General features: G+C 41.8%; 2 protein-coding genes across 4 annotated transcripts in view; one reads left to right on the forward strand and one right to left on the reverse strand.

Moving 5' to 3' along the window:
* Window positions 1-21,253, forward strand: part of tk2 (thymidine kinase 2) — a 300,481-nt gene that overhangs the window by 190,995 nt on the left and 88,233 nt on the right. The gene's annotated exons all lie outside the window — the stretch shown is intronic.
* The window catches only part of piezo1 (piezo type mechanosensitive ion channel component 1 (Er blood group)), an 88,162-nt gene continuing 67,960 nt past the window's right edge, over window positions 1,052-21,253 (reverse strand). The window contains exons 40-54 of one of the 3 annotated variants that reach the window (XM_026191121.2): window positions 20,541-20,727; window positions 17,016-17,151; window positions 16,728-16,875; window positions 16,023-16,175; window positions 14,595-14,656; window positions 11,229-11,387; window positions 10,087-10,234; window positions 9,075-9,263; window positions 8,460-8,552; window positions 7,939-8,108; window positions 6,921-7,043; window positions 6,735-6,814; window positions 3,569-3,740; window positions 2,379-2,520; window positions 1,052-2,187 (exon numbers count right to left, since the gene is read on the reverse strand). In XM_026191121.2, coding sequence (XP_026046906.2) covers window positions 2,059-2,187; window positions 2,379-2,520; window positions 3,569-3,740; window positions 6,735-6,814; window positions 6,921-7,043; window positions 7,939-8,108; window positions 8,460-8,552; window positions 9,075-9,263; window positions 10,087-10,234; window positions 11,229-11,387; window positions 14,595-14,656; window positions 16,023-16,175; window positions 16,728-16,875; window positions 17,016-17,151; window positions 20,541-20,727 — 2,091 coding nt within the window. In that variant the 3' untranslated portion in view covers window positions 1,052-2,058. Of the gene's footprint in view, window positions 2,188-2,378; window positions 2,521-3,568; window positions 3,741-6,734; window positions 6,815-6,920; window positions 7,044-7,938; window positions 8,109-8,459; window positions 8,553-9,074; window positions 9,264-10,086; window positions 10,235-11,228; window positions 11,388-14,594; window positions 14,657-16,022; window positions 16,176-16,727; window positions 16,876-17,015; window positions 17,152-20,540; window positions 20,782-21,253 lie in introns of all 3 variants that reach the window. The other 2 variants (XM_026191119.2, XM_026191118.2) reach the window with 2 other exon arrangements.

Consider the following 21,253-nt stretch of genomic DNA (forward strand, 5'->3'; position numbering starts at 1 on the left):
CAGTGTTTTATGGGGACAAACCTTGCTAACGCCTAATGTTTTGCCCAGAACCAGAGCCAGCAATTGTGTTTCAGTAAATAAAATTTACTGGCATCTGCTTCCCATAAAGGGACACAAATAATATTTCACATTCACACATCTGGACATTTCAGAATGGTCAGTTAACCTAACATGCATGATTTTAGACTGAGTGAACCCATGTAGGCATGTAAGGAAGAGGACTCCCTTAATATCATTATTTGTATTATAATTTGTACAGCACTTTATTTAGATTTAAACATAGGTTTGCACATCAGTAACATTTGCACACAAGAGGTTTAATTATTTATTGAATATTTATTGAGTATTTTAATGATTAGCAGGTAGCCTTTTGTTCCGGCTCCTGCACGGCTGCTCCTCATCAAGAAATGTGGTGGTTGTCTGTGAGGAGGAAAGGATTGTTACTGGGAGCAAATAAGGCCTACTATGAAGGAGAACTAATGCAAATGTGCGTGCAAAGTCTAACGCACTGCAAAGAAGTAGCTGCTGAGATGAGATTACTCACCTGTCTTTCCTGTGTCCTCTCCAGGATGTTGGGGCAAATGTTTCCCGGGGTCCAAACACCATTTAAAAGTTCCGGGAGAGGCAAAGGGAATCTTTGTGCATGGGGTTTTTGGTGTTTCTTGAATAAATATTAAATATTTATTTAATAAAATGGTGTATCGTAGAATGTTGGTGGAACGTTAGAATTGGAAAACTCACCTGACATCGTTTAGGCCACTTAGAACACACAGGAGGACTTCTTCCTATGTTCTGAACCTTTCAGTTGTCAGCTACTATAAGACGCTTGAATTTACAATATCTTTCTTATCTCAAGAGTAATCTCTGACAACTTATGATAACAAACATGCTGGAGTTCAGACTGAACTGCTCTTAAGTTTTAACCCCCCCAAAATAGAACATCCATATTAGCATCCATGTTCCTTCTTCAACGATGAAAAGTAACTTTCTGTTTAAATGACACCATCGCAGATTCAGCCCATTTCCCAGGTCGTAAAAACCAAGAACTCTATTTTTGTAGAAACAGGTACTTTTAATATCTAAAAACAAAGAGAAAACATATGCGCTCTCCACCTGAAAGTAAAGAAATGGTTGTTTTGTAAAGACAGCGTGGAACAGCAAAAACCTGTCACAATGGGTTTGATATCTATGGCAACAATGTTTGCATGAACAGAATAAATAGTGACAGTTTTTTAACCTGGAAATTTAGTGTTTTATGATGTATATTTCACCATAATGTATAAACAGGTGTTGTACTAGTGCTTTGTTACACAGACATTCTGGCACCAAGTTAATTCCAGGGGGTTCACATGAACTGACTTCATATTTGGCAGACTGTTTGTCAGCGTCATGCACAGCATGGTCGTACACATAAAAACATCAGTTACAGAATCCCAGAGCTGATGAGGACAGGGGGGTGTGGCCTGATGAGTCCAACTTATCAGTCAGTTCATCGAATGAATCGTTCAGGATTTGCAGTCTTGTAGTGTATTTGTTCCAACCCTTTTAAGCTGTTTGCATTTTTGTAAATGATGGTAATTTAATGAAAAAGAGCTAGTTAACTTAAAATAGTGACCAGCTGACATACTTCTAATTTATAGTTTGCATATTTTGATGTAGCATAGAGACTTCAGCTGCTTCTTCTTATCATCGGTTTTTGTCTGCAAAATGACTCCACCTACAGTGTAACGTGCACACACACATATGCACACAACATGATATGACAGATTTTGCCTTCCAGGGAAATGATGTCCAGCTTTGCACAACAGATATGAACTGCAGTTCCACTCTCATTCCTGTCCACTCTGTACTGAGTATACTGAAGTTGTCAGAGAGCTGCAAATATGCCACAGCATGTGTCCCACAGAGGAGGGTTAGGGTCTGTGTGTCTGCTGGTGTCCACTTGGTAAGTGTGGAGTGTTCTCAACAATCCCCTTCCGTGCATTGTCTCCTGGAGATCTTTGCATTTGTGCTTTACTGTAGTTTATCCCAGGGAAACATGATTTCTCAGGCAGTCAATCATTGCCCGTCTCGGTGTTGACTGATAATGTCCCGAGTCCATTTGATCATAGTCTCAGGAGATCGATAGAGAAAGATCAGTTTGGAGTAAAGTTCCTCTTCTAACTCCAGTTCCCCTGTCTCACGCACCTGAAACACACAGACGTTTAGTCGACATGGATTTTAAAGAATCGCAGCTCCAGACACGACTGTGTGTTTTTGTAGTTTCAATGTGTATGTGTGCGTTTAGCAATTTGGAAATACTAACTTTAATTATTCTCTGTTATTGGTGAGTCTACATTAAATGCATGTGTGTTATTATACATGCAGCGCACACTTACCAAGAAGATATCAGTGCAGAGCTTGAGAATGCGGTCCACACAGGGCAGCTCCTCAAACATGATGGAGTGGGAGATCTCACTGAAGAAGCCACGGACAAACTTCCCAATGACTAAGACCACAGACACATACAGCCCCATGATACTGAAAAGAAGGGGGAAAATTACATTACATTATATTTTATTTATATCTATCTATCTATCTATCTATCTATCTATATTCATTCATTCAGTGGTCCCCGTGGTAATTGGAGCACTAGGTGCGGTGACTCCCAAGCTAGGCGAGTGGCTCCAGCAGATCCCGGGAACAACATCGGAGATCTCTGTCCAGAAGAGCGCAGTCCTGGGAACAGCTGAGATACTGCGCAGGACCCTCAAGCTCCCAGGCCTCTGGTAGAGGACCCGAGCTTGAAGGATAAACCGCCCGCAGGGGCGCGAGGGGAATTTTTTTAATGTATTTATTTTTATTACATGTTTACACTGAAGTCAGCTAGTAAAAGAAACCAAACTTTAACTTATAACAGCATTTTAGTTTCCTGAATGCAATTATAACGTCTTAACAGCTCTATAGAGATCAAGCACCTTTTTTGTAAAGCAGCACTGCGAGTAAACAGAAAGAGACTCACAGTTATATCGAGATTATTTGGTCTTAATGACAACTCAGATTACACCTTTAAACATTCATTCACACAGTGCTGTTTTCGTCACATCTTTAAGGACTTTGTCTGCCCGCATACAGTTATGAAACACTAATTAACCTCACGTGCATGTCTTTGGATTGTGAAAGCTAGAGAACCCCAAGGAACCCCCACAAGCATTAGGAGAACATACAAAGGCTGCACAGCGATGAGCCTGCTCGCTGTGAGGCAACACACAGTAGCACCTCGTTAGAGCACTTCACACTGCAGGCTTACATAAAGCATTTAAAGCCTGTTCCTGCTGGAGGTTTCTTCCTGTTAAAAGGGAGTTTTTGCTTCCCACTGTTGCCAAGGTGCTTGCTCATTGGGGGTTCATATGATTGTTGGGTTTGCTCTGTTTCCTTTGTATTATTGTAAGGTTTACCTTACAATATAAACAGGCAATCATTGTTGTGATTTAGTGCTATAAAAAAATTGAACTGAACTGTTTCAGTTGCATGAATGTTTTTGCTGACTGATGCCCAGAACTCCTACATTCGTAGTTGTGTTTCTTACCCGTATCCTGCCAGAAAGCCCAGGCTGGGAGGACTGACTTTGTCACTGAATATGACCATGGGTAGTACACCACACTGTGAGGAGTCACAGTTCGCAATAGCAATGTCCCACCACTCCTGGTTCCCACTGCTATTTAGTGACAGGGTTATATCCATGTATCCAGCTTCATTACCTATAAGACAACAATCTGTTTCTCAATATCACATATGTTAAGGAGTAAAATATCTGGATGCTGACATCGAGCCTGTGACTGTTTTATTTTGCCTAGTGTTTGAGGTATACTCCAAATACTCCAAATACTCCAAATTTGGGGATTTTGAGTTGGAGCATGGATGGAAAGCCTGTGACCCACAGATGTAGATTTGCTACAACTGTGTGAGGGATTTGCAGTTTTTTACTGAACTGTTGTGATGATTTATCAAAGGATCTTTGTTCCACATACTCACTCCTGTGACTGTAATGCTGTGATATTTTACATTAGTCCTTACTAACCACCAGTGTTGGTCAAGTTACTTGAAAAAAGTAATCAAAACTAATTACTGATTACTTACCCAAAAAGGTAATCCCGTTACTTTACTGATTACTTATTTTCAAAAGTAATTAATTACTTAGTTACTTAGTTACTTTTTAAAAACACGATTTACAACCTGAAGAGGTGATAAAGCGATAGATCTTTCAGCCCAATTCTACTTTTTCTGCATAATCCATCATACAAAATGTAATCAAATGGAAAAGTCTCTTTTTAAAACTTGTTTTATTAGTTTTAATCTTTTAACTTTATGCATCAAGCAAACATTTAATTATATGCAACATTCTCTGACTGGAAGAAATTAGTTTAACATGTAAACCTATTTTCTGCACATTCCAGCACATAAAATAAAATATTTTGTGTTTACACTCAGTCTTTCAAATAGATGCAAGTAAAACACAGCAGACAATAAATAAAGTCAAAGACTCAGCGGTCCTGTTGCTCTATTTTCACCTGTAAAGCAGGAGTGGGGCAGGCGGAGGTTTACCCTGGTGCAGGTGTGCCGCGGTCAGTGGAAGAATCCGCGAGTTTCTCTGTGAGTTTCCCATTACGTCGTAGCTACTCGGTGCTTGTTGGAAGTTTAGGGGTTTTTCGCTGTAAAAAGAAGTTTTCTTCCCACGCACAGCGGACACTAATGTTTTTGTCACTTTTTATGGAATCAAACTCAAAGTAAGGTCAGTACTTCCACGCTTTAAACGCTGCACGCTCATACTCTCTCTGCACTCGATATATGATCCATTGTTGATCTGCACACAGCTGTTGTCACGGACGTCGCACTCGCTTACGTCACTGTCGTGAGACATTCTCGCAAAAAATCATGGTTTTAGTAACGCAGTAACGCAGCATTCCTACGGGAAAGTAACGGTAATCTAATTACCGTTTTTGCAATAGTAATCCCTTACTTTGCTCATTACTTGAAAAAAGTAATCGGATTATAGTAACGCGTTACTGCCCATCTCTGCTAACCACTGGCTCAGGTCATGATGAGTCGGCATTAGACGTCCTGCATGTTGTGGGGCAAATACTTGTTTGCTGCTTTGTACATTATTTGTGCAGCTCCAAGGTCGACCGAGTCTTTAAGTTTAGGAGTATTTCTTTTAATAAAAAGTGTATTTGATGGTTTATGCATGTTGAGCGCATACTGGATTTGTGTTTTATAAGCATTTCCCCAGATATCACACAGAAGGTCATGCAAGCAGGTATGATTGAACAATATAGAATATATGATGTTTGCGGTCTTTGACTTTAAAAAGAATTTGCAAGAGACTTTGATGTTTTGGCTTTAATACGATCACTGCGGGACATCCGGAGTAGTTTGTGATGCATCATGACCAAGAGATTTGATTATAGATTTTCTACGGTGTCTTTCATTGTTTTCTAGTAGTAGAATCTGTATGATCCCGAAATATTATGAATTTTGTTTTACTCAGATTCATTGTTATTATATTATCTCATAGCGTTATAGTTTAAAACCTGGTCTTCAGCTTATTGCATTTTCTACTTCATTCAGATGCTTCCACAACACACTAAGCAATACTACTTTCAATGTCTTTGAAATTGGAGAGATGTCATTAATGTGCATTAATGTGACTCCTCCACGCCCGTATGTGTGTAGTTTGTTAAGTACGGGTTTTTGATCGACTGTATCAAATGCTTTTTTAAGCTGTAAGAACACTCCCACAGCATATTCTTTGTTTTTGGCAGGAGTGTATCTACAAACATATTGAGATCATGTGTTGTGGTTATGTTGGTTCTAAAGCCACAGTGTTGCATACAAAACATTGTTTTTTGTGACGCAAACTATTTGTTCCAGTATCTTAGAGGAGTGCAGATGTTCATCTCCAGCGTTGTATATCAGCACAACCTTTCCAGGGAATAAACCGTTTGCAGTGCAGGTAAATGTTTTCACCTTATGTCCAGTGATGTCTTTGACTAAATCCATATCAAAGCCATCATAACCCATTGATCTCTTAAACTTAAATGATGTCACTATAGCAGTAATTTCATCTTCATCTGTTGCCTTTATAAATATGGAGTTTGCTACACTAGTTACAAAGAGTTTCTGCAGGTTTGTTGGCCATGACAGGACGAACATTAAGAACAAAACCATTCAAATCTTTCACAATAAGCTGTCACTGATCATTGTGTTTGCTATTGGGGAGTTTTTTAATTTATTTTATTGACAATAATATTAATACTTCCAGTGCGTTTTTCTTATTATTGTAACGTAAAAATCTAACGTTGTAACCTGTTTTGCAGTTTTTTTATTATTCATGTCAGTTATTCTCATGTATCTTATAGATTTTTTCAGCTCCGGTCGTTCCTTTCTTTAACTGTTTCATATACACTAGGTATTTTTTCTTACATGCACTCAGTATCCCATTTGAGTGCATCTACTTCCGGTGCTGCTGCGAGCTGGCAGCCAGTATCAGCAGCTCCCACCACCAAGTTTCCCCTTGTGGGACAATTAAAGGATTCTTCTCTGTTCTACCTGTTAGGTGAGTGACTTTGTGCTTCTTGTTCAAACTATGCTGTATCATACATATATCTTAGGACTATATAGTAATAATTTGTGGAAATTTTCCTAAATAAATAATTGTTCACTAACGTAATCATTATAATATAAAATCTGTAAACCTTCGTGCAGCTGACCGACTGGCTTGGCCTCAGCTCCATTGGGGGCACGGATGTACTTAGGAAACATACTGGGAACAAGCCTGGAAGAAATACAAGACAGCGCCTGTTAAAAGAAGCACTATTCATGTTTTTCATTAATGTAAACACTTTTATTAACATAAACATCGCTCCAGAGAGAAAACCTACACTGGCTCAGTGCGGTTGCCAACCAGCAATGAAGCCAAGTCTGCTCTGACTGGGTTCCCAGGTTCCAGGTCGATGGAATGCTTATCAAAGGCATGTTCCACTGTTCCACCCTTACCCAGGTCCCTGAGAGGAAGGAAAGCAGAACAGTTACAGCCTCAGTGACACGTCAGCAGAGCTCAAAAAGTCTGAGAGCCTTTATGTTCACAACATGTGTTTCACTCTATCTGATAGAATGCTTTCATTGTAACCCATTTTTATTATTTACTTTATGAATTACTTTGTTTATAAAAGCTAGATCTTGTGTGAAAAAGTGAGTGTCTATCAGACAACGATAAACTTGTCAGGATCAGATTCACCCACCCATCGGGTGGAAATTACACATCTTGGCCTAAACACCTCACCTAGGAGGCATCCTAGTCAGATGTCTGAACCACCTCACAGGAGGACCAGTAAGACTGATGACTGAGCCCTGTCAGCCTCTATGAAAAGCTTGTATCTGTTGCTTGTGTCCGCACTGTTGTTCTTTCAGTTACTACAGGACTGTAGGTGAGAACAGGAATGCAGATCAAATATGAAATCAACAGCTTATCACAGATGTGCAGAGATGATCCCACACTGCAGGCCAATCCACGACTGATGGTGTTTGTGTGCGTTTTTCTATCAACAAAATCTCCACCACCGCCGGCGGAAATGAGCCTCACTCTTTAGAGATGGCTGTAGACCAGGGGTCCCCAATCCCAGTCCACGAGGGCCGGTGTCCCTGCAGGTTGTAGGTTGTAGCTGATTTAAATGGATAAATGACCTTCTCAACATGTCTTCAGTTCTCCAGAGGCTGGTAATGAACTAATCATGGGATTCAGGTGTGTTGACCCAGGGTGAGATCTAAAACCTGCAGGGACACCGGCCCTCGTGGACTGGGATTGGGGACCCCTGCTGTAGACAATAACTGTTGTACCTCTCTAACAAGCATGTACTCGAATGTTGCTTAGATGAAGAATATTGTTTGATATTGTTTTACCTCTGAAAATTCCAGGACAGGCGAAGTGTGAGGTCAACAGGACCGAGTAACTCTTTAATGACTTCCTGCCTGCTCGGGGGACTGATCCTCCAAACAGATCCAGAACTACCCTCAATCATGGCTGTCACAATGTCCTCATAACTGTAGAGAATGATGAACTGCATGGCGACCTACACGCAAAGGAAGAAGAAAGTTTTAATGACAAATCAACCAAAACAAAAACAACAGGGAGAAAATGATCAAAGTTTCAGAGTACACAGCGAGCCGGGGATGGAGCAGACGGAGTATAAACGGTCTGTCTACCTGGTATTTAGTGCTATTACATGCTGGATGTGAAATTATTTTCAATTCATGCTCTTAACACAACACAGGTGTGTGATTACACAGTGAAACAGGACAGAGGCACACTGAGTGTCACAGAACAAGCAGAGATAAATCGATGTGAGCACAGAACAGCTACAAATGCAGATACTGTAACACTGCAGTACACTGAGGTAAACCAAACGGAAACCAATACGCACAGCATTGTCTTCAAAGTCTTTGGCGAGTTGGTCATATTCATCCTCTGAAAAGGGCTTGATGTACTGCTGCTGCACACTCATGGTAAACAGGGGCTGGAAACAGAAGAAGAACACGGCTGATCCCAGTTTGGAGTCAGAGTCGAATTTTACTTCTATAGCACCAAATCACAACAACAGTCAACACGCTCAATATTAAAAAGGGAAGGAGGATGAAAAGGTAAGGACCCTACAGCAGCCACACAGCCCCGTGGGAGCAAGCATTTTGTGACACTGGGAAGGAAAAACCATCAGCCACTGTGACTGGTTAGAGGTTGCCTGTCCTGTAACCATATCCAGAGAGGCGTTTCATTCGGGGTTGGCTACCTTCCAAACTCCACGTTAATCCCTCATCACAATCAGCACAGTCTTAAAATGTGCCAAATAGCAGTTTATGTTCTTAGTGTTCTGCTTTCTGTTGTCTGTTAATGCGAGACCAAGCAAACGTATGAAATCATCCCTGTATACTGTCTGCGTATGTGTTTGACAGATAAACAATAAATTAAATTAATCATTTATTAACATTAATTTGGAGCAATTTTATCAATACCCAAGAAACAACTTTGAAGATTGTGTTACCTCATATCCACCCAGCTTGACAGTTACTGTGACGTCAATGGGATGGTTGACCACACCCACGACAGATCGGACCAATGAAATGAAGAGAAGGGGAAACCAGATGATGCAGATCAAGAAGAAGATAATAAGTCCACCCATGCCATATTTCACTATCTTCTTTTTCTTCTGCCCTTTAGGCTGTGGGTATTTCTGAGGGCAAAGAGATTGTTTTTACTAAAAAAAATAGATTTTCTTAACTTACTTCTTAAAAATACAACTTATTGTCCTCCTGATCTCATTAACCACGAGTTAGAAAACAGGACAAAAAAACTGCTTATGAGGAGCCATCCAGTAAACTCGGAAACGCCAAGCAGGTTCAGATAAGAATACTCTGAAACACAATAGCACTAAATCATGTTTAATATAAAAAAAGACTCATTCGTGAGCATTTTTTCCCCGCCTGTCCCATTTGGTTCTTTAGCTGTCAGAATTGTTGTCTGAAGACCAACAAGGAGACCCGATGGATTTACTTTGCCAAATGGATCATCGTGGCATTGCCGTATTGGTCCATTTGATCGACCTTTGTTTTTATTTTATTTTATTTTCAGATGTTACAGACGGGACAGACATGAGTGAGGGATAGGAAAGGGAGAAAGAAAGAGGAAGGAAAAGAAAAACAGAAGGGGAGAGGGAAACAAATCTCCTGGATCACCTGTTGAGAGAAGAAGAAGAGAAAACAAGCAAAAAAAACAAAGCAACATACTAAACACAACAGCATCGCATTAATCTAGCTAAGTGTAAACAGCAGTAAATACTGAATATTGAATGTTGTTGTGCAGCACGCAGGACAGACAGCGCACAATGTGCTTTGAAGTAGCAGCCAAGTAAGCTGTGATTTAAGTCTACGAGCAGTGAACACGCGTGTGCACACCTGTGTGCATCAGCGCGCTGGTATTCAAAAGGTTTCCACGTGTAATGGTCGTGAGCATTTTTTTAATGAACTTTGACTTTGTTGCGCTCGTATCTTTCATACCTTTTCTGTCTCACGGCTGCATTTGATGATGAAAATGTTGGCATAAATATCCTCCACACACATCCAGTTTGACAGAGACAATGTGGTATCGGTCCAAACCCAATCCATCACTGCTCGGAGCTCCACCAAGAACGGCACCAGGCGAAACCTACAAACACGCAGTCAGCTTTGACTCCTGACCCATTTCACATACATTTATCACACTTGATCTCAAACATACATGACGTACATGGTGTGTCTTTCCTTTGCAAGAAGACTAATAATGTTAAGCTGGACTTATGAAGAGCTTATGCTTCTCACTCAAGAGGGACGGGCTTCCTCCTTTTTGAAGTCCACATATGTTGGCTGTAGCATCCCTTGGGTATGTAGGGTTAATTGTTGTAGGCAAGTAATGATTTTCTTCCTGTCGCTGCTTGCGGGGCATCATCTTCTCTTGTCACTGAGAAGTGTGGTGATTTTAATCTGACGGTTGAGCTTGAAACAACAGTGGGTCAAGGGGAAATGCCCCTTCCCTTTGGGTAGTACACTAACACTTTGACCTTTACTCAGGGACGTGATAGTTTACTTTTCCTGAATGGTGCGGTTGGATGGATAAGGCCGCTGCAACCTTCAGGTGCAGCTGTTCTGCTTTTGGCTGTAAGGCATTCATTCTTGTTGCTGTGTCTGTGATGACGTCCACTATGGGCAGCCATAGTGGAGATGTGGCAAAATCTGAGCCATTTGGACAGGAAGCTTTTCTGGTTTGGTCAGGTCTCTATCTCACATGCTTCTCAGTAACTTATCCTAGCTGTCTCTAGCTGTAGTGTCTCCCTGTTATGGTCCCCACTCACACCTGTTCACTTAAATAGGTGACATGATGGTGGGTTGAGGTTGGCCAGTGACGGTAATGACACTCAAGTGGCGACTCACATGATTAATAGTGGACTTAAATAACTGGGAGTTTCTGTCAGATGTTTTAGAACTGAAGAAACTCTTGGTCAAGAAGGGAAACATCTTCACAAATGTAAAATAAGTCCACGAGCTTTCTTTGAAATAACTCGAAACTACCAAGAGTGACTAAGAACCTACAGATATCTGCAATACGCTGCATGGAGAGAGCAAAGACAAACACAGAGAAGCTCACACTTTCTTTGTGTACATACCCTTGGAAGAGAAACAGATTGAGGTGGTTGTATTTCTTGGTAAGGAAGTTGCCAAGGATACAAGTGGGGTACCCACAGCGGATCTGATAAGCTGATAAGCCAAAGTAAATGCACTTGACAAAGTACCAGAGCTGTGCCACAAAGTTTTGGTTGAACATCCTAAGACAAGACGAGAGAAAGAACATAACACTTAGCTCATAAACCAGTTTATACAGTCAGCAAAACAGCTTGCAAAGTGCAAAATAATGCAAATTGTGACTTCAGAGAGTGACTGCACAAATTTGACATTCATTGCCAAAGTACCAGAGGAATATTGTAGTCTGGACAGGCGGCTCAGACAAAGTAGGTCTGCTATAACAACAGTTGCTGACAAAAGATGCCTTTGTCAGGAGACGCAAAAGCACCTGTGAGACAGTGACAATGTTTGGTCTTGGGTTGCTGTGAGCTCAGGGACAGGCCACCTCGCAGCTATTGATGAAACTACACAGTTGTATCAGTGCTCCCCCAACAATGACTCAAAAAGCACAAACACAACGTTAACCATGATTTGAATTTGATTTAAAGAAGCATGCAAAAAAGAAACATCTTGCATTTTTGGGGAAATTTTACGGGACTTTTTTTCCATATCATTGTGAGACTTGCATAACAATAATTCGAATTTAACAATCCCCAAAACCAAGAGTCACAGGACAAATAACAACAAATGCTAGTAATTCAAAATCTTAAAAAACACAATTTAGACAAAAAGGCTATTAAAAAATATCCAACTGAATATTCACTCTTTATGTCAAGGTGTTCAGGTTCTGTTTCGTCATGACCCATTTCACTGAAATCTCTGGTTGCACTTCCAGTACCGACAGCCAGGAGAGATTTCCTGATCTGCATGCACAATATCCTTGAGAATATGCTTACCTCAAGTTGCTCTCTGTTGCAGATATTGGAGTGTGAATTTTACATAGGAAGCATTAAGCATGGAAACAAGCACTCATGAGAATGAGGCTGTATGTATGAAGTGCTTTGAGTTCTCAGGCAGAGTAGGAAAGCACTCTATAAACTCTATATGTGTGTGATTGATCAGAAGTAGAAGAATTATAAAATGACCATCAATGGCCTCAGTCTGGAGCTTCATGCCAGATCTTGGCTGAAGGAACGAGTCTGATTACAGGAGAAGCTTGTTGATGATCTGAAGCCAGTTGGGACTACAGTCATGAACACCATTACTAACACACTATGCCTACTGGACCCAGTCTTGCAGCGTGTGTCCCGCCAGCCACAACTTTGAATTATTATTCTAAGTTGTGAACATTGCATCACTGATGCCAAACCTGAAACTTTTACACAGTTCTTTTGTATTTGGGAGACCTCAGCATTAGCAATATGCACCAAACTGTCTAACACAAACACATATACTTGGGGGTCTGTTTGCTCTGCGTGAGAGTCCTGGAGCATTTCCAGTGCTGTCCGTGCTCCATCCATGGAGAGAATCTGAGAGTCATTTTGAGGATTTTGTGCAGAGCAGGCCTCCAATGCTACGAAAGACCCAACTAGACTGGGAGCAGAATGAAAGACTGCTGCCTTATTCCACATAATCAACTCTCAGAGGCTTTTTGGTGGGTACCTTGTGCCCAGCTGTCCCCCTTCCCTTTTCTCTCACTAGCCTGCTCTGACAGTGTGCATCAGCCAGTTTAAGCATGTTAACTCCTCTGACATGCGCTTGCTTTCTTTCATTCGTCTCTGAAAAATGTGCTTGCAGAAGACAATGATTTCATGTCTTCAATTTTTGGAAGCAGTGACACGCTGTACATGCCTAACGCTACTGGTTTGTTAATTACTTAAAACAGAAATGTTAATGTAGGCAGCAATCCTTAACTGTCAGGCTTTGGTGCTGTGAATTGTGCCTGAGTCCAAATGAACCAGGCCCAGCGCTTCACCTGTGCCATGACACACAGCAATCACACACGTAAAGCAAAGGGATACAAGTTTGTACACCTTTAAAGTCACTCACGCCACAAATCTTAAAGACAAAGAGAACAGCCGGGAACAGTCCAACACTTTCACCTGCAGCCTCTGTGACCCGTCTGACCGCTGTCAGAAACAAGTAACCCTGATCAAACACGTGCAGAGCTGCTTTCTTAGATCTTATTTTCTACGTTATTCTGAATTTCTTGTATAAATCAGCTGGAAAACCATCTGGGGTCACTGTTTCAGAGTCCAGATCTCACTTCCTATTTCTTCCAATAATTTTCTTTGAGGCTCTTTTTTTAATACTTTGTCTCTTTTGTAGCACTTTTTAGTTTTAGAAACATGACTTATATTTCCCATTAAAAAGTCTGTTTCCCACTGCAGGGTGGTAAGCTCAGAGCAGAGAGAGTCTGGCTGGCAGACGGGTGGGTGGTTTATCCAGGCTTCCCTGGATGAGCCCATGTAAACTCTGGCCACAGGAGGCGTCCATGTGGCTGCAGCCGCCTGCTTCAAGGTTTAACATGTTGCGTACTCAGAGATGCTCTGCAGTATTCCTTGGTTGTAGCAATCGCCTTTTTGCATTGCTGCTAGCTTCCCATGAGCTTGAAGCAGTAAATGGTTCTTCTATAGAGCTCCTCCACTCAAACTGAACACTCAAAGCACTTTTCACTGCAAACCTTATTCCCACATAAGGCTTGTAGTGCTTCTAGGCCTAAGCACACACACCTCACACTTCCATGGATGCGTTGGGACAACTCGGGGTTTTGTACCGAGGACACACTGACATGCCGAGTGCAGCAGTCAGTAATTTGATCCCTGACTGGTAGATGTTTGCTTTGAAGATCAAAACGGGGGATGGTTATGTCTGGGTATATTAATCAAGTCGAGGAGGCCATTTATGTAAACAGAAAGATCCTCTCTGAAAGAAGGAGGGTACAACTGTCACCCTCTTATAAGGCAGCCGTTCCCCAACTCTCTGTGAATATTACAATTTAATATTAACGACCATAAAACCCGACCTCGCGGCCTGTTGTTAGTCAGTTTGGGTCATTGTGCAAATGTACAGTTTATAAGGTTGGAAAACCTCGAAGGCAGTCGAGACTCGAACTGTCACTGAAAACAGTCCAGATGAACAGAATCAACTTCCTAAGATTCAGCAGATCATCTTCACCATGTCTGCATACCTACATGCATGTAGTTGCAGCTTGAGCATGGAAATGGCTGATTATATATTTGTGTTAATAAACAGCTCAACAGGTGCAGCTAATTAAAGCATGCACTTGTTAGAGGCTGGTCAACAATCATCCATTACTCCTCCAAGGAGTTGTTTTTGTTAAAGCAGGACTCAGATCATTATCGATGTCATAATTTATCACAAATAATACAGTAAATGCAAGACATCACCTTTCAGTGACAGCGGGCAGGATAAAGAACATCCAAAGATGAATCCCAAAAACAAGGATCACCTGGAGAGAAAGAACAATAGGACAGCAAAACAAGAAATGTCATTAAAATAATATAAAATAGTTAGAATTGTGAAAAACAACAGCAGAGATGAGCAGTGAGTGGCTCCACAGATGCCATCCTAACAAATATTACAGAAGCACTAAATGACATAAGAAGAAAAAATCTTTTCTGACGCAACCTACGAGTGATTTTAGGATTTAAAAGATGCAACGTTTTAGGAAGAAAAAAGATTCAAATCAATTTTATGTAAAAGAGTCTTTCAACAAACAAGAGACCAGACAGAAGATATATGACACAATCACGTTCACAAAAACTGAAAATCATACCCAACTGTAAAAGTGTCTAATCTCCCATTCAAGATCAGCCTCTGGTGCACATCCAGGTAGAGACTGACTGACCTGCTGACCACTCCCTGACTGCTCTGACCACTGTGCACTTTTCATGCCAGACTCTGCACAGAGAGCAAAGACAAACTTCTATTTCAAACCTACCTCGAATTATTGTTTTGGGTCACGAGAGCTGGATCGCTGCATACGACCCAGAGTCCACAACTTCCAAGCGTTTGGAAGCATGGAAACTAAGACTAGGAGCAAACGTGTCATTTTTTTCCAGCATTCCCTAATGGGAATTGGTTTAACGTGGAATTTTACTATAACAGCCTCTGGGAGAGACCGACCGAGGTGCTGACTGCTGACCCTTTCTCCTGTGGCCCGTGTGAGGGTTTATGTGCTGTGGTTGACTCTCCAGGGTGGGTGTGGTCACTGAAAGGTTCAACCTGGCACATCTGATCGGGGTAAAGCTCGTTCTGTTTTTGCTGTAGCCACGACAGCCTCGCTGCCTCGTTGTAGGGATACAGGTGTAAAGGGCGACCACGATATTGAAGCCGTTTCCTGTCATGAATCCTTCTGTGGTGCAGTTGTAAGAGAACAATCAATGAAGAGGAGACGAAGCATTTAACTTGGTAATGCCCTGTGTCCTGCCACAGTTACTGCAGTTACCCTTGACTGGGTCAGTCGGTGCATCTTTTCCTACTGTGGTGATGTACTAGTTTTTCATCACGATTGAGCAGATAAAGGCAGATCCAGGTAAGGTAAAAGATGTAGCTGAATGACCATAATCAACTAATAAAGTTCAAAGTTTAGGATTTGCTCATTTTTAATCACAGGAGGATACAGGCAGCTTCTACGGAGTAAACTAACAATAGCACCCTACAGAGAGGATGACTCTGAATGGGAGAAAGATCACATTTAAATCAGTTTTATTAAAATAGTTTCTTGTTTTTTGTGGATTGTTCCTCTGAACTTGGATCACCCCGTGAAGCTATGTGAATAATTAATGATAAGAATTTTATTATGTGAACAGAACCTGGAAGATGAGTTTTCCCGTGACAGCCTTGCGCAGGTATAGCGCTCGGTCAATGATCATAGTGCTGAACTGGATGAGCAGCATCACCAGGAAAGCTTCCGGCACCTGGTCTTCTGACAGCGTGGACGCTATATCAGCTGCTGCACTGTGTTTCTGAAGAAACAGGACAAAAGTAATGAGAAGGCTTTCCTCTTTTACGTGGTTTAAAGATTATCTTCCAAACATGACATGTACTTTTATAGTTAAGACATTTACTATTATTCAGCTTCAGTTTCAACAGTGTGTTTGTGTTCTTTGATGAAACTTAAGCATTGTTACAAATAAAGGCTTTGGAGTAATAAAGGCAAAAATGGGACAAATATAAATACTTACCACAAATAAAACACAGTCTGGCTAATTTACTTACATACCTTTGGACACCATGACAACAAACTAAAGGTCAGACTGTTGTTACATGTTGAGATCACCGTTAGGAACAATGAGGCATACAGAGGGCGCTGTTAGTCGGCCTATTCAGTTCCAGCTGTGTGGCAGATGTTTGGGGTTTGTCTTTTATGTATCCAGGTAAACATCTCACTGAGGTTAAAAGTCTCATTTCCAAAACACTTGATTTAGGTCAAATGTTATCGTTTTGATCTCTTTGTAGTTTTCGTTTTCATTTCTGTATTTTACCGTTAGTCACAAAATGACGAGCTTGTGTCTCACCCCAAAAGCCCAAAAGCCAAAGACGATGATGATGAAGTCAATGACGTCGGTCAGGAACATGAGTGCATAGACATCGGTGGCAGCCCGGTACTCAGAGTGCAGAATATCCCTGAAGAAACCCTGAGCTGGCCTGTAAACACTCTGAAGCCTGCAGGAAACCAGCTTGCATTAAGTCACTGCACACGGCTTTTACTACAGCACCACACCTTTTAACATTACTTTTTCATTAACACAAGAAGCACAATGATACATTTTCTTAAGAGATCATCAGGAGCAGCTTTCACTTACCCGTAAATGAAGACATGTTTTATCTTGTGTCCCACATCCCGTATTCTCTTACTGGCTGCTTCTCTCTTCCTGCCTTTTTGATTCTTCGTCATCATTTCTTTACTGGAGTCAACAGTCTCAGCTCCACTGGACTCCACTGGAAAAGTCGAAACCAGATGAGAGATTTAACTACAATCGGCACAACAGGAAGGGGGAATTATATTTTAGAAGATGCAACATTTGTCTTTTTGTTCACTTGACACATTATCCCAGCAGTAAAAACCAGAGTGAGCCTTAAATCACAGCACATGGAGAGGGAGTGGCCATAGGTGGCCATGAACACCCATGCTGGGCTGTTTCTGTACTGATGTTAATGCCAGAGGAGGTTTGATAAATACATTATATGATGATATGATGCTTTGATTATAAAAGCTGATCTAATGCGCTTGGGCAGGTGCTTTCAGGTTCACCAGAGGATACTGTAAAGGTTGGAGGAGAATGTTGGGAAGTAAGTGGACGGGGTGTGCAGGTGATTTTCCATCTTATTGCGAGGGAAATCCAGGTCTGTAGGAAGCACAAGATGGGGTCATCTGGTCTGTCCGGGGATCATAAAGGAAAGGTTCAAACAATGCAGCATCATTTTAATCACTGTTGGTGGCAAGAAAAACCATCCATCCATTTTCTCCCACTTATCTACTACAGGGCTACAGAAAGGCTGGGACCTATCCTGGCTGTAATGGGGCCAGAGGCTGGGTACACTGTGGACAGGCCGCTAGGACACAGAGAAACACACTCATGCTCACATTCGCACTTACAGACAATTTTAGAATCACAAACGAGAAGAATATGCATGTCTTTGGTTTGTTGGAGACCCTGGAGAGAAGCTTCAAAGACACTGGGAAAATACAGTGGGGCAAAAAAGTATTTAGTCAGCCACCGATTGTGCAAGTTCCCCCACCTAAAATGATGACAGAGGTCAGTAATTTGCACCAGAGGTACACTTCAACTGTGAGAGACAGAATGTGAAAAAAAAATCCATGAATCCACATGGTAGGATTTGTAAAGAATTTATTGGTAAATCAGGGTGGAAAATAAGTATTTGGTCAATAACAAAAATACAACTCAATACTTTGTAACATAACCTTTGTTGGCAATAACAGAGGTCAAACGTTTACTATAGGTCTTTACCAGGTTTGCACACACAGTAGCTGGTATTTTGGCCCATTCCTCCATGCAGATCTTCTCGAGAGCAGTGATGTTTTGGGGCTGTCGCCGAGCAACACGGACTTTCAACTCCCGCCACAGATTTTCTATGGGGTTGAGGTCTGGAGACTGGCTAGGCCACTCCAGGACTTTCAAATGCTTCTTACGGAGCCACTCCTTTGTTGCCCGGGCGGTGTGTTTTGGATCATTGTCATGTTGGAAGACCCAGCCTCGTTTCATCTTCAAAGTTCTCACTGATGGAAGGAGGTTTTGGCTCAAAATCTCACGATACATGGCCCCATTCATTCTGTCCTTAACACGGATCAGTCGTCCTGTCCCCTTGGCAGAAAAACAGCCCCATAGCATGATGTTTCCACCCCCATGCTTCACAGTAGGTATGGTGTTCTTGGGATGCAACTCAGTATTCTTCTTCCTCCAAACACGACGAGTTGAGTTTATACCAAAAAGTTCTACTTTGGTTTCATCTGACCACATGACATTCTCCCAATCCTCTGCTGTATCATCCATGTGCTCTCTGGCAAACTTCAGACGGGCCTGGACATGCACTGGCTTCAGCAGCGGAACACGTCTGGCACTGCGGGATTTGATCCCCTGCCGTTGTAGTGTGTTACTGATGGTGACCTTTGTTACTTTGGTCCCAGCTCTCTGCAGGTCATTCACCAGGTCCCCCCGTGTGGTTCTGGGATCTTTGCTCACCGTTCTCATGATCATTTTGACCCCACGGGATGAGATCTTGCGTGGAGCCGCAGATCGAGGGAGATTATCAGTGGTCTTGTATGTCTTCCATTTTCTGATGATTGCTCCCACAGTTGATTTTTTCACACCAAGCTGCTTGCCTATTGTAGATTCACTCTTCCCAGTCTGGTGCAGGTCTACAATACTTTTCCTGGTGTCCTTCGAAAGCTCTTTGGTCTTGGCCATGGCGGAGTTTGGAGTCTGACTGTTTGAGGCTGTGGACAGGTGTCTTTTATACAGATGATGAGTTCAAACAGGTGCCATTCATACAGGTAACGAGTGGGGGACAGAAAAGCTTCTTACAGAAGACGTTACAGGTCTGTGAGAGCCAGAGATTTTCCTTGTTTGAGGTGACCAAATACTTATTTTCCACCCTGATTTACCAATAAATTCTTTACAAATCCTACCATGTGGATTCATGGATTTTTTTTTCACATTCTGTCTCTCACAGTTGAAGTGTACCTCTGGTGCAAATTACTGACCTCTGTCATCATTTTAGGTGGGGGAACTTGCACAATCGGTGGCTGACTAAATACTTTTTTGCCCCACTGTATGCCAGCTACACACAGAGGAACCCCAACCGGCCAGGGAATTGAAGGAGATTCTTGCTGTGAGGTGAGAGTGCGAACCACTGCACCACAAAGACTGCAGAGTTCAGTAATGTCGGTTTTTCCTCTGGCTCAGATCCACTAGGGAGGCTTTACAGCCTAAGGCAGCGAGGACGTTTTAGATTCAACACTTCAAACTCAACAATGATTGGTGTCTTGGACAGGTGACAGTGAAGGAGAGAAAAGAACTGAATCAAAGCTAAGTTTAATACACTTAATCCAACTAGGCAACCAAAAGCATAAGAGATGTAAAATAAAAGAGGTAAAATAGGAGGAGACACACACTGGGATGACTAAGGTGGAAAAAACGGTCTTTAGTCTTATTCTGCTTCATTTCATTTCAATCCAAATATTACATTTACTAATGACTTTAATGAGGTCATTTATTGACAGCTTCCTTCACAGGCACGTAATTACCGGTGATAACATGTTCTATATTTGGCACCACAACGGACTGTAGTTCTTCAAACGTTGGGTTGCTTTAGTTTTACTTTGAAGTAATCAGGCTGAAAGGTTTAGGGGCAATGCCATTTTCACACAGAGTAGGTTTAATAATAAACACCTTTATTTAGAAACTGATTGTGTTTACTTGTGTTATCTTTGTCTAATAGTTAAATCTGTTTAATGATCTGAAACATTTAAGTGAGACATCGCTTCCTGATGAAAGGGGGAGCCCTTTTTCACACCACTGTATTTAAAAAACGTGTCTCTGTGCTAAAGGCAGATTATAGCCTGGCTGTCATAGGGCGAGAGGCAGGGTGCACTGTGGACAGGTCGGCAGTCGGTGGCAGGGCCAACTCTCACATTCACACCTGTGAACTTTCCAGTTAACCCCACTAACATCAGCTCTTTGGACTGGGCCAAATCACAACAACCGTTTCCCCAAAGTACTTTATATTGTAAAGTAAAGACCCCACAATAACACACAGAAACAGAGAAACCTTTATCGTCACAGTCTACATATAATGAACCTACAAACCTTTACCGTGCTGCTGTTTAGGAGTTTTTATTTTCTTGCGGAACCTGATGCTGCTTCTCTTCTTTGGGACTTCTTCTGTCACGTCCTCATCGTCTCCTTCCCTCTTATCCGGCTGGATACTCTTCACCCAAGGCAGGATTTCTTCTCCTGGTGTATCTTGCGACCCAGTGGGTGTTGATTCAGTGGGCTGTATGGTAGAAAGGTCAGAGCTGGTACTCGGTTCAACGTAGTTCTCATCATCCTGTGTTGATAAATGAGCGATTTAATACATTTGGACTTAATTCCAGATCATTATACAATAAACTCGCCCACTTCATTAGGTACACCTCTTCAACACATATGCTAAACAACCATTCCAGCTTCCAAGTCACTTAAATGAAGGTTATCTTGCTGCGTGATCGACTGATTAGATTAGATAGATAGATAATCCCACAGCAGCAAACGAATGCATTTAGGGATGTAGACTTGCTCAAGATAACCTGCAAGAAAGTTCATTTAAGTGACGTGGAAGGTGGCGTGGTTGTGGGTGCGAGACGGGCCAGTCTGAGTATTTCTGAAACCTCTGATCTGCTGGGATTGTAATTCTTGGCACACTCGTGGCCTCTGAGTACCAACCTGCCCGTCATTTAAACCCCACAGCCTACCTGTTGCTACCCATCTTCTAAAGGCTGCTTCCAGCAGGATAATGTTCTGCGTCACAAAATTCAATTAAT

Source organism: Astatotilapia calliptera, chromosome 13 (genome assembly GCF_964374335.1).
Source record: "Astatotilapia calliptera chromosome 13, fAstCal68.1, whole genome shotgun sequence".
Taxonomy (NCBI): Eukaryota; Metazoa; Chordata; class Actinopteri; order Cichliformes; family Cichlidae; genus Astatotilapia; species Astatotilapia calliptera.